The 15,595-nt window shown below is 34.4% G+C and overlaps 1 protein-coding gene across 1 annotated transcript in view; it reads right to left on the bottom strand.

Moving 5' to 3' along the window:
• Nucleotides 1–15,595, bottom strand: part of GBE1 (1,4-alpha-glucan branching enzyme 1) — a 267,235-nt gene that overhangs the window by 121,439 nt on the left and 130,201 nt on the right. The window contains exon 7 of the mRNA XM_049628001.1: nt 13,693–13,902. Within this exon, the coding sequence (XP_049483958.1) occupies nt 13,693–13,902 (210 nt within the window). The remainder of the gene's footprint in view (nt 1–13,692; nt 13,903–15,595) is intronic.

Consider the following 15,595-nt stretch of genomic DNA (forward strand, 5'->3'; position numbering starts at 1 on the left):
GTTATACTGGAACAAAGAGCCAGTGAGAAACCTTGATGCTATTGTTACTTCATGAATTAACTGAAAGACTATTTGCTATTACTGGGAATAAAAGGACCTAAAGTATTACTCTGTAGAGATAATGGGTTTCATTGTTGCTCAGCTGGACAAACATTTGACAGTCTGCTCTGGTACGTTCTGAGAGAGTGTGCTAAACAATAGGGTTATAAGATGGATGAGATCTATATTGTCATTTGGGAACACTAGAAAGCATAAATACATTCATTCATTTATCCATTCAAAAAATTTGTGTCTAAATGAGTCAAGCATTGTTCTAGAGAGAAACAAGGCAAACATTGTCTTTGCCTTGCTGAAGCTTACATTCATGCTTGGTATACAGGAGAAAAGCTAAATTACAACAACATAATTCAATAACTGACATAAATAAAACATATATTTGCAGGTAAGAGAGCAAGGAGTGAAGGTAGATAATCAAATAAAAGCATTTAACTCAGTGCAGGGAGTAGAAAAGACGATCTTGATTTGAAAAATAATTTGGACATACTATAAATAGGAGCTGTAATTGTTAAATGGATACGCATTCAGAGTTTGTATGACACATAAATCTGAGCTCAACAATTTAGTCTGGATGTGGAATAAACCATGGAAGTTTTAAGAAACAAAACTGATTCTTACTCTATTCAGGAACTATGCTAAGAATTTTACATATTTTTAACATTTAAAATCTTCCAGCAGCATCATGAGGTAGATCCCTTTAATCACCACTTTAGAGATGGATGTGGACACTAGAATATTTAAAATTAAGTACGTGGTTTACATTATATTTCTTTTGGACAGTATTATTCTATATGCTCCTCAGTAGGATTGTTGGTTTCTGTTTTGCATGATTATTTAATGTATACCTTGCCTCTCATTTCCCATTTTTCCCACTGACCCTGCCAGCCCGCAGCCTGACAGCAGACACAGCGGCCCTCAATGCTTCTCTCACCACCCCTATGGCCTGAAAGTGTTTGCTACGTTTATCCACTTCATTTCATCACTAAGCTCCCTAAATTCTCTTCTTGTACAGGAGATGTGAGATACCTTACTTCTGGAAAGGTCTGGGAAAAGATGGAGAGATAGACTATTTCTGATAGCCTTTCAAATGTAACCACACAAGTTGGGAGATGAGCTCATGGCAGAAGCAAGAAGGACAAACTGTAGGTCAAGCAAAGCCTATGCTAGCTTATTATAAGGAGACTCTGAATAATAACACTTTGTCAGAGTGCCTGGCTGGCTTAGTCTGTTTTAAGCACCTGACTCTTGATTTCGGCTCAGGTCATGATCTCATGGTTCGTGGGTTCAATCACTTGTCAGGCTCTGTGCTGACAGCTCAGAGACTCCTTGGGATTCTCTCTCTCTCTCTCTCTCTCTCTCTCTCTCTCTGCCCCTCCCCTGCTCACTCTATGCCTCAAAAATAAATAACATTAAAAAATAATAATAACACTTTGTCAGAAAGAAAAAGATCAGGGGTAAATGCTATTCCATACAGGGCACCAAACAACAAGCATAAAGGTATGATCTCCCTACTTATAACCATTGTCACAACATCAATGGCCAGTCAAAACAGAAAGAAAAAAAGGACTGTGGCCCTTCCTGCCTGAATTAATCTAGATACTATTACCAAAAACAGCTTAGCCATTATACTAAAAAACTCCATTACTGGAAAAGAATAAACAATCTGATTTACAATGAACACTCTGAGACTAAAAATCAGAATAGACCACCATACAGTAGTGTCCTAAAAAATATAAACATGGTCCCTGATTTAAAAGTTAATTCAGGGGCACCTGGGTGGCTCAGTCATTTAAGTCAGCTCAGAGCCTGGAGCCTGCTTCGAGTTCTGTGTCTCCCTCTTTCTCTCTGCCGCTCCCCTGCTCATGCTCTGTCTGTCTGTCTGTCTCTCTCACAAATGAATAAACATTAAAAAAAAATTAAAGCATCTTTAAAAACAAAGTTAATTCAATAGCTGTTTCATAAAATGCCTTTTTCACCAGAAAATTTAAAAATAATAGTAAGTAGACAGATGTTTTGCTTATCCCACATTGGAAGGGAAAAAAGCAATACACACAAATGAAGTTTTTACAGTAATCCTCATTAAAAAAAAATTGTTGACAGATAACTTTAATTTAATCCTTACAACAACTTTTAAAATTTTAACAATTTTAATGGAAATACTTTGAAATTGCATTTTCCTTCTTCCTGGCATCTTAAAAGAAAATTTTCGAACATGATAGTTTTTTTAATGACTCACGTTCATTATGATTATTCTACACTGCAGTCTAATGATGCCCAGAGAGACAACTGGAGTGTGGAACTGTTTGCTGCCGCACCTACGTGGCCTTACACTGCCGTGGTTTCACTTCTGGTTTCTGACCTTGATGGGTTTTCTCTCCCTTTAACATTGCTCTTGGCTGTGACTTCTCAACACCGTTAGATGTTGACTATCATTGGTCATTTCCACAAATGTTCCTAATTCTGTGCTTCTACTAAAAACAAAACAAAACAAAAAACAGCTTAATGTGCTTTTAAAAAAACAGTGTGAAACCACACGAACAAACGAACAGACCCACAGAGATTACGGCATGTCCTTTGGCTGATGAAAACAAAATGCTGTTCCTTGTCTTCATGCCTCTGATTCTGTTTCAGAGGATGAGGCTGGCTGGCTAATCTGCCCACAAGAAAATTATGACAATTATATGGTAATAATGGTGACAATGCAATTGTCCCGACTGTAAGTCAGACGTGGGGATAAATGTGTCACTAAACCTTCACAATCACAGGAGTCAGGTACATTTAGAATCTTATTTTATTGGGGCGCCTGGGTGGCTCAGTCGGTTAAGTGTCTGACTTCAGCTCAGGTCACTATCTCGCGGTCTGTGGGTTCGAGCCCCGCGTCGGGCTCTGTGCTGACTGCTCAGAGCCTGGAGCCTGTTTCAGATTCTGTGTCTCCCTCTCTCCCTGACCCTCCCCCGTTCATGCTCTGTCTCTCTCTGTCTCAAAAAATAATAAATAAACGTTAAAAAAAATTAAAAAAAAAAAAAGAATCTTATTTTATAGAGAGGGATATCAAATTTAGAAAGATTCATTAATCTGGCTGTATTTACATGCTAATCAGTGGTACAACTAGTATTTGAGTCTAGGCTTGTAACTAGAGTCAAGACCACTACCCATTCTTTGTATTGCCTCCAAAGGTCAATAACTACATTCACTTTTTTTTTTTTTTTTTTTTTTTAAGAAATCACAACTAAGATACATGGTCTTAAACAAAGGTTACTGCATTTTAACTATGTAGATTTCTTCAATAAATGTACATTGTTTTATTGAGCCAATCTTAAAAGGCACTTATTTATTTTGTTGATTTGTCTGCTACCAAAATCAAGGAGATATTAATGCAATTTTGCTGAATGATAATATCATACAATCAGTTTAAGTTTATGAAATTCTCACTGTTAATAAAAAAAAAGAGTTACAATGTTGTGTTTAATCTATAAAAGTATCATTGTCCTTATCATATTTGATTCACTACCTAATTTACTACTTAATTTTAGAAGTTTGGTAGAATCTGATATTGTCACAGCCCAAGGCATATTTTAGGGTACAGAGATAGCCCTGGTGGCCCAGAGATTATAGCCATCTCAAATGTGTGTTCCTTTGGTCTGGTAATTTCAAAATTTTATATTAATTGCTGTTAGTTTGCAACTTCAGGAGCTTTCTAGGTATGATCTGAAACCTGAATACAGGAAGGGTGGGGAGAGATTATGTAAGAGGCAAGACAAAGACACTTCAGATTGGTAGGTGTCAGTTTTAATAAGCAAGGGAATTTACATATGAAGCTTGTTTTGGGCAGCTGCAAGATGAATAGATTCCCATACCTGCCTACCAGAATCTGAAAATTTTGTATAGAGGCCTTAACTGGCTTCAGGTACATATACTGCTAAGATAGTCTCAACAACACTTTGCTCTCTCAAGGCTTTGTCCTTGGAACAGCTCCTATTGTGGAAATGGTAGGCAGAGTGGACATTCCAAGGACAGACGAGGGGGTGAGGAGCCTCTGATTGCCTGAGTCCAGCTTGGAAGTCAATCAGTGGTTACATTCTCTTGCTTACCTCTTCCAGCAATTGTAGACATTTAAAAATGGAGAGATTTCAAATAAAGTGTGGAATGCTGACTTAAAGAACTGGACGATGTGGCGCCACAGGTTACATTCTCATGTGGAAACTGGCAGGAGCCCTGGGTGGTGGTCCCCTTAGACACAACCTGTTTGCTCCAGATTACCAACAGCACCACCTGGCCTGGCTCCCTCAGTTACCTGCCTGATTTGTGAGCTGAGCCCTGCTTTCCTTCTTTACTAAAACTTGGAAAGTACGTCTCCAAGCTTTCCTTAACAGTCTATATTCTAGTTCACCACACATTTTCAATTACTGTTTAAAATAGTTTGAACATCTGCCCTGTGGCACATAAATAATATCATTATGAGTTCTTTATACATGAAACAGATTCAAGTGCTAACCTACTCAGTTCAAGATCCAAGTCACCTAATTCCAAAACCATCTCTTTCATATTATACCAGATCTTATCTATTTAATTATATATATAAACAATATTATATATTATATACGTATGTAACTATATTATATATCATATATAATTACACATATAACTATATATATGTATGTGTGTATACATCTATATGTATATGTATACATATAGATGTATATGTATAGATGTACATACATCTATATGTACATACATATGTACATACATCTATATGTATATGTATACATACATATAACTATATTTATGTATGTGTGTATACATCTATATGTATGTATGTGTGTATAATCTTTTGTAGGCTCCTCCATTGAATTCAGTTTGAAAGAAAGGCAACCCCACTGAATCAATATGGTACAGTGTCATTTTCATGGAAAACAAATTTGTTTAATTTGTTAATTAATTAATTAAATATTAATTAAAATTAAATTTTAATATTAAAAATTAAAATAAAAAACAATATTTAATTAAAAATTAAAAACAATATTTAGAATGTCACAGAGTGGGTATAAGTACAATGGACAAAAATTAGACATGAAAAGGAGAGAAGGAATGGTGGGGGACGAGAGGAGTCATTTTACTTAATTATTTTTTAATATTTATTTATTTATTTTGAGAGAGAGAGAGAGAGAGAGAGAGAGAAAGAGTGAGAGAGAGAGAGATTGCACAAGCAGAGGGGCAGAGAGAGAGGTGAGAGAGAATCCCAAGCAGGCTCCATTCTGTCAATGGCAGAGCCTGACATGGGGCTGGAACTCACAAACTGTGAGATCCTGACCTAAGCCAAAATCAAGGGATACTTAATGGACTGAGTCACTCAGGTGCTCTTGGAGGAGTCATTTTATATCAGGTAATCACAGAAGGAAGTTCAATAATATATGTAAAGTACCAACTGCCTCCAAATGGAATGTTCCTTAACAATGGCCACCACTGTAATCATCATGATTATCATCAGACAACAAAGACCAGGTGAATACACCTGGACATCCAGTTGGGCCCATTGCTATCCCTAACACAGTACTAGGAAAAGATCTCAAGTTTCAGAACAGTTAGCTATCATGCTGTTTTGTTTCCTGAAGCACTGAGAGAAAATGTTAACTCTAACTGCCCCTGAGTTTTACTGATGCTTTCAGCAGACAGAATTTTGAAAGGCTACACAGGCAAAGGTCTAATCTTTGGGAGGCATATTATTAGCCTGGAAGGAGACAATGAAATCAATCCTGAGGCTGAGGGTTTCTCTTACTAACAATGAAAGGAAAAAAAAAAAAAAAAAAAAAAAAAAAGACAGACTGAAGACCTGAGGTACAACCAAACAGGGATATCTCACCATCACAAAATGTGGAGTGGAAATTCAGGAGTTAGAGAAAAATAGGCCTGATTGGTAATCTAAATGAGTAGGGGGAAAGCTCTCAAAGGTGAATAATCTTTGTAATACTTACAAATGTGTCCTTCCAAAATTATGAGATACCTATATTTTCTGAAAATAATTGGCTCAGTGTAACATGGATTATTTATCTGCAGCTTAATGTTAAGGAAATCATTCATCTAGGAAACCATGAAATACTGCTTTATAACTTCAAAACTGCTAGTCCATTCCCTAGAAAATAGACATGTTTAAACAAGTTGTTTTGTTACACACAGACAGGAAATAGATTTTTTGTCACCTTTTACCTGCTTGTTTATAAAGGTCATTAACAAAACCAGATATTATTATTATAGACTCCATGAAATTTCCACATTTAAATGAATAATCATTGAATAGGGACTTTTAGACCATTTTCACTATCATGGACCATTGTCTTAGGCTAAAGAAGCAGCTTTTAGAGCACAGCATTTTCAAATTTAAGGCAAATTACCAAATAGAACTGTCCTACTTTTAAAGTGAGTTTGGACTTGAAAAAGTGAATGGTACTGGTGAGTAAGACCTAAATACTCAAGATATTTTCACAATATCCCTATGTACCTAAATTTTAGACTTGTGGGGAATAAACGGGGCAGATAATACCTGGAACAAAGTTCATACAAAGACTGTAAATCCTCACCCCTGTGCTGTGCTCTGCATCGACAGAAACCTTTCTGCTAGGCTGAATAATCTCATAAACCCTGTGAGAGAAGCTACATTTCTACTATTCACACTGAAATCCAGACAGATTAGATTGATATAGCAACTTTCTTAATCTTTTTTAAAATAGAGAATTAGCCTGTCTGAATTTTGAATCTCACTCTACTTTCTTTGAAATAGTAGATTTAACCATTTTCCTTAATCAAGCTGAAATAAGGTTCTGGCTTATACAACAAAGAAATACTAAAGGGAAAAGAAAATGTACTATGAAAGAAGAAAACAGTTAAGACTTTTTATGGCATATCCAGCATTCACTGAAGCTATTAACAACAATCTTACTGTGAGATTTTAATGTTCTTAATGAAGAATAGAGTATTATTTGTTTGTTGTTGATTGACTATCTTAGCCATAGTTAGCTGTTTGCTATATCAATGTTCAAAACTGTCTTTTAATCATCTATCATTTGCTTCATACAAATCATTTGTTTGTTTTTTGAAAATTTATAAAGCAAATAGGACAGATATTTGTCTGTCTAAAATGATGATGTGTTACCTCAGTTAAAAAAATATATAAATGTTTGGAAACCGATCCAAAGAAATTAAAAACACATATTTTATTTTAGGGTTTGTGCTACATTTAAATATATTGAAAATATCACGTCTGTAAAGGCATGATGCTTGGTAGATATTTCATGTTTGTTAAATAGTCAATAGAATAAATGAACTATTCAGAAAAAAAGTTAATTTAAAAAAAGTCTATGATGTTAACCTAAAAATAGATTATTTTTTTAAAAAATTGTGATGTTAACCTTAATTTACCTAAAAACTGATCTAATTAACGGATCAGTAAACTTTTTGATTGTGTGCCCTATCAGTGAAAACTTGTCAACATCCCTCCATATATGTATACATCCCTCCATTTATGTATTTCCATATGTATGTATTAGTTATTAATTGCTTTTTTTGTGACACTTTAGTAACATGTTAAGTGCACTGTTAACTCATACACACAAAGAAACTAATTTTAAAATAAAGATAAAATAGTCAAGGGTCTGGTTAAAGTTAAAAGTCACCTTGATATGTGATTTTAATGCTTCTCCTGGCTGTAACAGCTCACTAAAATACATAGATATAAATGAGATAATCAATGGCTGGGATTATTAAATTATAAAAGTTTTTTTTTTCCAACTCCCTCCATCATCTATCATCTTTGCTAAAATTTGACTTGTATATTTCCACTTTCCCTGAAGTTAGGTAACCACAAGAGGATTCATTTATATTTATATTTACATTTTATATCTATATTTATATTTATTTATATTTATATATTTATAACCAATGGGCTTGCAAAATACTAAAACTGAAACCCTTTTAAAAGTTCACCAAAAACTACTTCCAAGATTTATGTGTATGAAAAGAACTTTTTAAAAATATTTATTTATTTTTATTTTAGAGAGAACGCACAAGCAGGGACAAGGGGTGGAGGGAGAGAGAGAGCGAGTGAGCTGAGAGAGAGGGAGAGAGAGAGACTGAGAGAGAGAAGGAGAGAGAGAAAGAATGAATCTCAAGCAGGCTTCACTCTCAGCACAGAGCCCCATGAGGGCCTTAATCCATGACCCTGGGATCATGACCCCTGCCAAAATCAAGGGTCAGATGCTCAACCAACTGAACCACCCAGGCACTCCTGCAAAGAACTTTTATGAATGAAATTGTGGCAATAAAATCACAACAATGGAAATTTTTTTCTTGACATTTTCCCCAAATCCACAGAAATTTCTTTAAAAACCATTATTTCAAATTAATTTTTAAAATATTATCCATACCCTGAAGAGAACGACTTTTTGGTCTATTTTTTCCCAAACTTCTGATTAGCATATGCTCAGGAGTTTCCCAAGCATATATATTTTGCAATGCATCCTAGGACATATGAATCTTTAAATTTTCCAGATAATACCAAACTGTTAGTTGCACACATTAACTTTTCTATGCTATTTTCTGTTATTGTGGCCATTTTTACTACCATAAAAAGAGAAATTATTTCACCCCATGACACATGACTTTTTGATTTTTTTTTTTTTTGCTTTTAAGAAACCACAAAGAAGTACATGCCTTTTAAGTTCCCTTTAAAGTAATAATATTACAAGTTTCTAATCATGTCCTGAATACTTAGCTTTTAAAAGTCTTGCAAATCAAGATACACCATACCATATACTCGTTAGCTAATACATCAATGTACAATAATCCTTAAGATTCATCGTTAAGAACTGATTTGGTCATGGTAAAATATTATATATAAATATACTAAAATTTTGTCTAGAATATGAGCAACTATGTTCACGAGGGTTTACCCCAGGAATGCAAGACTAGCTTAACCTTCAAAATTTAATAAATGGAATTTACTATATTCACAAACTAAAAAAAGAAAAACCATATAAGATACCATAGACCACTTAAGATACAGATATCCATTCTAAACAAGAAAGGCCCCCCCATGAATTTCCTTCCACATTTTAACTTATGGAAAGGACTACCACAATTAAAAACACAATTATTATAGCGTCTGTACTAAGGAGTATTTCATTCCATGTGATTATGACGCTAAAAAGCAAACCGATTTACTTTTGTTCCTAAAAGGAACTCTAGTAACTCAAGATAATAGTAGAATATCTTTCTACCTAATAGTTGTTTCATCATGAACCCATGCTGAAGGAATATGATTACAATACCTTTGTGCCCAAATGTAAATTTCAGAGAAAAAAAGAATATTAGCTCTACTATATTATCTCCTTTGAGATTCAACATCTTATCTCTGAGAGAAATACTCAACAAAGAAAAGGTACTCATTTGAAGCTTTAGTAATAGTTAAGGCACAATTGTTTAAGCTCAACAAATCTGCAGTTATCTTGTTATTTTATCAAGGGCATTTACACAGTGCCAGAGGAATAAGCAAAACAGAATTTAAAACTTGGACCTCTAAATTGTATCCATTATTTCTTAACTCTAGAAACTTCAGAAACTTATGGATGACAAATTTGTCAGAAGGTTCTCTTTAGCAACTAAAGTAAGGACATCCCAACCTCTGTTATGAACTGTCATTAGTAATTTAGCAGGGCTAGAAGGCAGTTCAGCCAAGTAGACAGAAAATTAAAACATGGGCAGCTCTTGATTGGAAATTTATTCATAGCAGGTAATGAAATAGCACAGACAGATCTCTGGTATTACTCGGAGAGATTTAATTCTGATAACTTTGATGATGGCACTTGAATCAGAGAGTATAAACGGTGACAGGTTATGACATATAGATAGGATGAATAAGCATCAGCAACATATCTTTACAGAAGCTGATTCTATATAAGATTAATTTTTTTCAAACAGTAAATATAATTATTTCAAAATTATTACACGTTTTCAAAAAAGAGGCTTAGGCCTTACACAAGCCATGTACCATATTTATATATGCTTTTCCATGGAGTGTAATATTAATCAACGAATCAAAGATAAGCAGGAGAAAAGAACTTGTATTTTAAAATATGTAGCTTCTGATTTTATCTGGGTAAGGAATCAACCCAAAATAACAGGCAGAGTAGCTTTTCCATGGGGAGAGTAATAGGTTTCCATGTGTGTATACATATGTTTAATGAGTTTATAGTCATTAAATGCACTCACGTACAAATAATATTATTTATACTTATTAAGAATAATATTTTTTTTTTATTTTGGAAAACGTGGGTCTTTTTATATTTTCTAATTGACAACAATGACATTATTACTTTCATAATGAAAGGTACATATTTTTTTAAAAAAAATTCTGTTTCAGGGGCACCTGGGTGGCTCAGTCAGTTAAGGATCCGACTTCAGCTCAGGTCATGACCTTGCAGTTCTGAGTTCGAGCCCCACATCGGGCTCTGTGCTGACAGCTCAGAGCCTGGAGCCTGCTTCAGATTCTGTGTCTCCCTCTCCCTGCCCTCCCCCGCCTCACATTCTGTCTCTCAAAAATGAATAAACATTAAAAAACTTTAAAAAAATTTTGCCTATTTCAGACAAAACTCTCTACCACAGAAATACAGCTGAAAAATAATATTTCCACATAGACAAATACTTCAATATATTTTTGAATTTGTCAAGTGGTATGTTCATTGTATGCGGTCAAAACTTGTTATAGATGGGTATTTTAAAACACAGAACTAAAATTCTTTAATGCTTCTGTCCCTTGAATCTATAACTATTCAATCTATATAGTTTAGAGCAGAAATGATGCTGTGTCAGCTTCTAGATCCAGACCATAAGAAATGGCAGCCTGAATGTCATTTGGGAATTCACTATTTTAAGAAAGTCCAAGTAGCTTGTGCAGTGGGCTACAAGAGGCACTGAAGCCCTTTGGCCCACAGCCATGACTGAGCTCCTAGCTGAGAGCCAGCACCAACTGTCAGTCCTGTGAATGAACCATCCTTAAACAAAGTGGATGTTCCACCCTTGAATTAAACCACTCCAATTGACCGGACATGCAGAAAGGAAGAGCATTCCTCTTGATCTATACCCAAATTGCTGGTCTGGAACCATCTCTACACCCAACATGGGGCTCGAGCTCATGACCTGGAAATCAAGAGTCTCATGCTCTACTGGCTGAGCCATCCAGGCGCCCCAACAACTGCTATTATCTGAAGTCACTAAACTTTGAGCTGGTTAAGCAGCAATAAATAACCAAAAGAGCAGGATAAAAATTAAAACATAAATGCTGATTATAAAAAAGGCTTTAGCATTGCAGCAAAGCAATGTTACTGTCACATTGCATATGTTATAACTAATCAGAATAGAAGGAAGAAAATCCTGATAAGTTTCATCAAGCTAATATAAATTTTGTCAATAAAGTTTTTAATCAATTGTATACAGTAGTGAGAAAATAATTCAAAGAGCCCTAGAATCTTTACTATTTTATATATTGAGCAATCTAAGTATTAAAAAATTATTTGTTTAAATTTGGTGATTTAACTTGTTTAAATTGGCCTTGTAGGGTTTTATCTATATTGTATAATGGTGTCATAACCGATAGTATTAACCTATATACAAAATACTAATTCTCTTAAATTGGAAAATGTAGGTACAGTATTGTCAAACAGAACAACATATAGAATAATAAAATGCATTTTACATGGAACTATATTTACAAAGTACTAAGCCTCTACGACATAATGTAGCCAAAAGAATTAGTCATATTAAAAATTATAAGCCAGAATCATGCTATATATTATTTACCAAAAGCAAGCACCTGAGAAAGGTTAATAGTTCCATAACAAAACAAGTATTAAATAAAATGTTAAATATGTCTTAATTTCTATAATAGAAATGTTTCTTAAAAAAGTTATGTATAATCTCTTTTCTTTAGAAAACTGGATGGCTTTTAATGGACCATGGGAGCTCCAGGTATAGAAAAATACACTATAATAAATATTTTAATAAAATAAATAATCGTTTTTGTAACATTTAAAAAATCCACCTAAAGTTTTTTTCTTTAAAGACATAGTTCTACAGAAGAATTGTGTCATAACACAAAAATTTAACTATTTAATGCATTTCTTTCATAAGGCACAGTTCTATAGTACAGAGTCTACTCATTCATCCAGATATGAACCAGAGAGTACAATTAATTGTATCTCTTGCCCACAAACTATTTTTACAAGATTTTCTCAATAGTGGAGTTATATCACAGAATTAGCATGGGTTCAGTCCTTTTTACTTGTTATACATCCATAGTATGAAAAGCAATGTTCAAAAAGGTGACACAGATACAAAATACCTTTACAAAGGGAATTGTATTAGCTCCCAAACTCTGCTTCCTCTTATAATGAAAAACCTGAGAACCAGAATGATTAATCGATTTGTTCCAGACCAAAACTAGGCCTGGAACCCTGCCACCCACTTCTACCTCTTGTGTCTTTTCTAATATGTTATGCTCCTTCATCTGGCATGAGTGATTCCTATACAGTTACGAAATACAAAACAATGTATAACATTCAGGAAAGAGCAAAGCAAAACAATTTCCTCCATATGAAAGTCATCTAATTTATGTTGAAAAATTAGAAACCTTCATTTTGTCAAAGTACTTGCTACAGCAAAATACATCCAGATACATAAACATCCAGATACATGTATGTTTATGTATATATAATGCAGCATACAAAAGAAAATTCGTTAAATTCTTTCAAAAATATTTATTATAAAAAGTTAGTTATATGTTGATACTCTGCTACTTTTTATATTCCTGACACCATATTTTCATTATATTTTCACTTATAATCAATAATGGATACAGAGTATTTTTGATATTTTAAAATATTTTGCCCTATTAAGCTATCTAGATTTAATCACCTAAAACACCCTTCTGTTTAAACAGTAAAAGAAGTCAGAGATGTGTTTAATCTTAACTGTTTCAACAATAAACTTTAGCTTACCTTTATGTAACATGATGCTAACAATAGAACTTACCAGGTGTAAGTAGAGTTGTTACGCAGAATAAGGAAAATAAAATATGTAGCTAATATAGCTAAAACACTTGGCATCATACCTGATATATTACATGCTAATAAATGTTACTTGTTATTAAAGTTATGTTAATTTAGCTGTGATCAGGAATATGGCAATATTATTAAGATAGCAAAATAGGAAGTAACATTTTAAAAAATTGCTTATTTTATACAATATATATTTCTACTAAAAGGAGACTTGCTACAGTTAATTCAACTTCATAAAGTATTATTTTAGATATTAAAGAATTATTCATATAAATCATTTTAAGTGACCATATAACCAATATATTTTAAGTGGCCTAAGATTGGTAAAACTGAAATTTAATGAAACTTACCACAAATACATGGGCTATTCAAAACAAGGAAAGTCTATACATATGGTAAACATTCCTTACATAATTTTTAAAAATCAGCTTAACAAGTTATATACCAGTGAAAGACTACACACACAATGAATTTAGCAATATTCCTTGAAATATTTTTTCAGTAAAAACATTTCCATATTACATATACCTACCTGGAGTAGATAAACAATCGACTGTCCCAAAGATCATGATTCCCTCTAGGTCCAGAATGAAAATAACAGGAATCTGTTCCATCAAACATATTCAATCCATCTTCTGAATTTTTTGAAGCATGGCTATGCACCACATCTAAGAGGACTGTAATACCCATTGAGTGAGCTGTGTCAACCAGTTCTTTCAGCTCTTCAGGCGTTCCATAACGGCTAAAGGTAAGAATAAAGCAGAAACAAAATCATATCATATTTAAATCAAAGAACCATTTACTGTGTATCATTTGTTTTACCAGTGCAGTACTAGGTACTTTAAATATGAAAACGCACTACGACATAATACTTGGGTACAAGTCAAAGTGGAATAGTATTTCTTAGTAAACAAATTTTAAGGCATTCCATAAAAAAATAATTAAAATCCAGCTATTAGACATAGATTCATATCCCAATGAAAATTCACATTTTGAGTTAGTAGGTAGTAAATTATTTTTCTTTTAAGTGTTTATTTATCTTTGAGAGACAGAACATGAGTGACGGAGGGGCGAAGAGAGAGGGAGACACAGAATCTGAAGCAGGCCCCAGGCTCTGAGCTGTCAGCACAGAGCCTGATGCAGGGCTTGAACCCACAAATCATGAGATCAAGAGCTGAGCTGAAGTCGGATGCTTAACCGACTGAGCCACCCAGGCGCCCCAGTAGGTAGTAAACTCCGTTTCTCTAAACTCAGAGTTTCTGACTTTCTTTTCCAAGGCTATTTTGCCTGGGGAGCATGGTAATCCCTGTTCATAAACCTGGCCATTCCTGTGAGTATGTATGCTTGGAATGGCAGTCTCTTGGAGTATTTCTTTCAATGTCCTTGGTATCTTGAGTGAGGTCATCCCTCTTGTACCTACTTATTCCCAAACTGGAATGCCTTCAGGTGCCAGAAGGCCAAGAGGATGGGCCATGTCTGTCACCACCCAAGCAGAAAACATGGGTAGCTCAAAGGCACACATGTTTGTGTTAATAGCAGCTTTCTAGTCTGCATGAAAAAGAAAACAAAAATCACTCCTCTAAGAGGGAAGGCTTTTCTTAACCTATGTAAAATCTCAATATTGGCCTTCCATAGCATCAACTTTACTCTTTAAGTAAATAATCACCCAATCACCCTTGTGATTATTTATTATCTCACTTCCTCACTACATCATATGTCCCTTGAGGGCAGAGGCTCTTACTATCTGGTTTACCATGATGCAGTACAGTGCTTAGTATATCGCAGGTCTCCTGGTAGTCAACTACATTGGGCAGCAAGAACTATCTTTAAAAAATGAAAATGTGATCATTTCATCCTCTACCTGAAGTCATATTTATACTCCCATTGTGCTTAGGATGAAGACTGTGGACATTATCAGGACCTACTGCACTGCCTAATTTGGCTCCTTCCAATAACTTTAGATTTAGGACACTTTACCCCTTTCTCTCCTTATCCCAGCCTTTTTTCTACTCAATGAACAGCGTGTTCAGTAAATAAATAGCCTTAAAATCTCTTTCATTCATTTGTGTTTTCAACAAATACTTATTAAGCCATCTACCATGTGTCACGAAATTGTCTGTGCTCTGAGATTCAGCAGTGAACAAAATAAATATCCCTGCCCTTATGGAATTTATATTCTAGTTTGAGGATTGGAGGACTACAAATAAATAAGCAAAACATGGGGGATGTCAGATAGCATTAACTTCTCTAAAGAAAAAAATGAAGCAAAGCCACTGGTGGAAAGGGCAGGTATGCTATTCTAAACAGGGTTATCAGTGAAAGTTTCATGAAGAAGGCAATGTTCAAGGGAAGACCTGAAAGAAGTAAGGAGCAAGGTGTGTGAATATCTAAAAGATAGGATGTTCAGACATAAAGGGTATTGGGGACAGAGTTAA

Source organism: Panthera uncia, chromosome C2 (assembly GCF_023721935.1).
Source record: "Panthera uncia isolate 11264 chromosome C2, Puncia_PCG_1.0, whole genome shotgun sequence".
Taxonomy (NCBI): domain Eukaryota; kingdom Metazoa; phylum Chordata; class Mammalia; order Carnivora; family Felidae; genus Panthera; species Panthera uncia.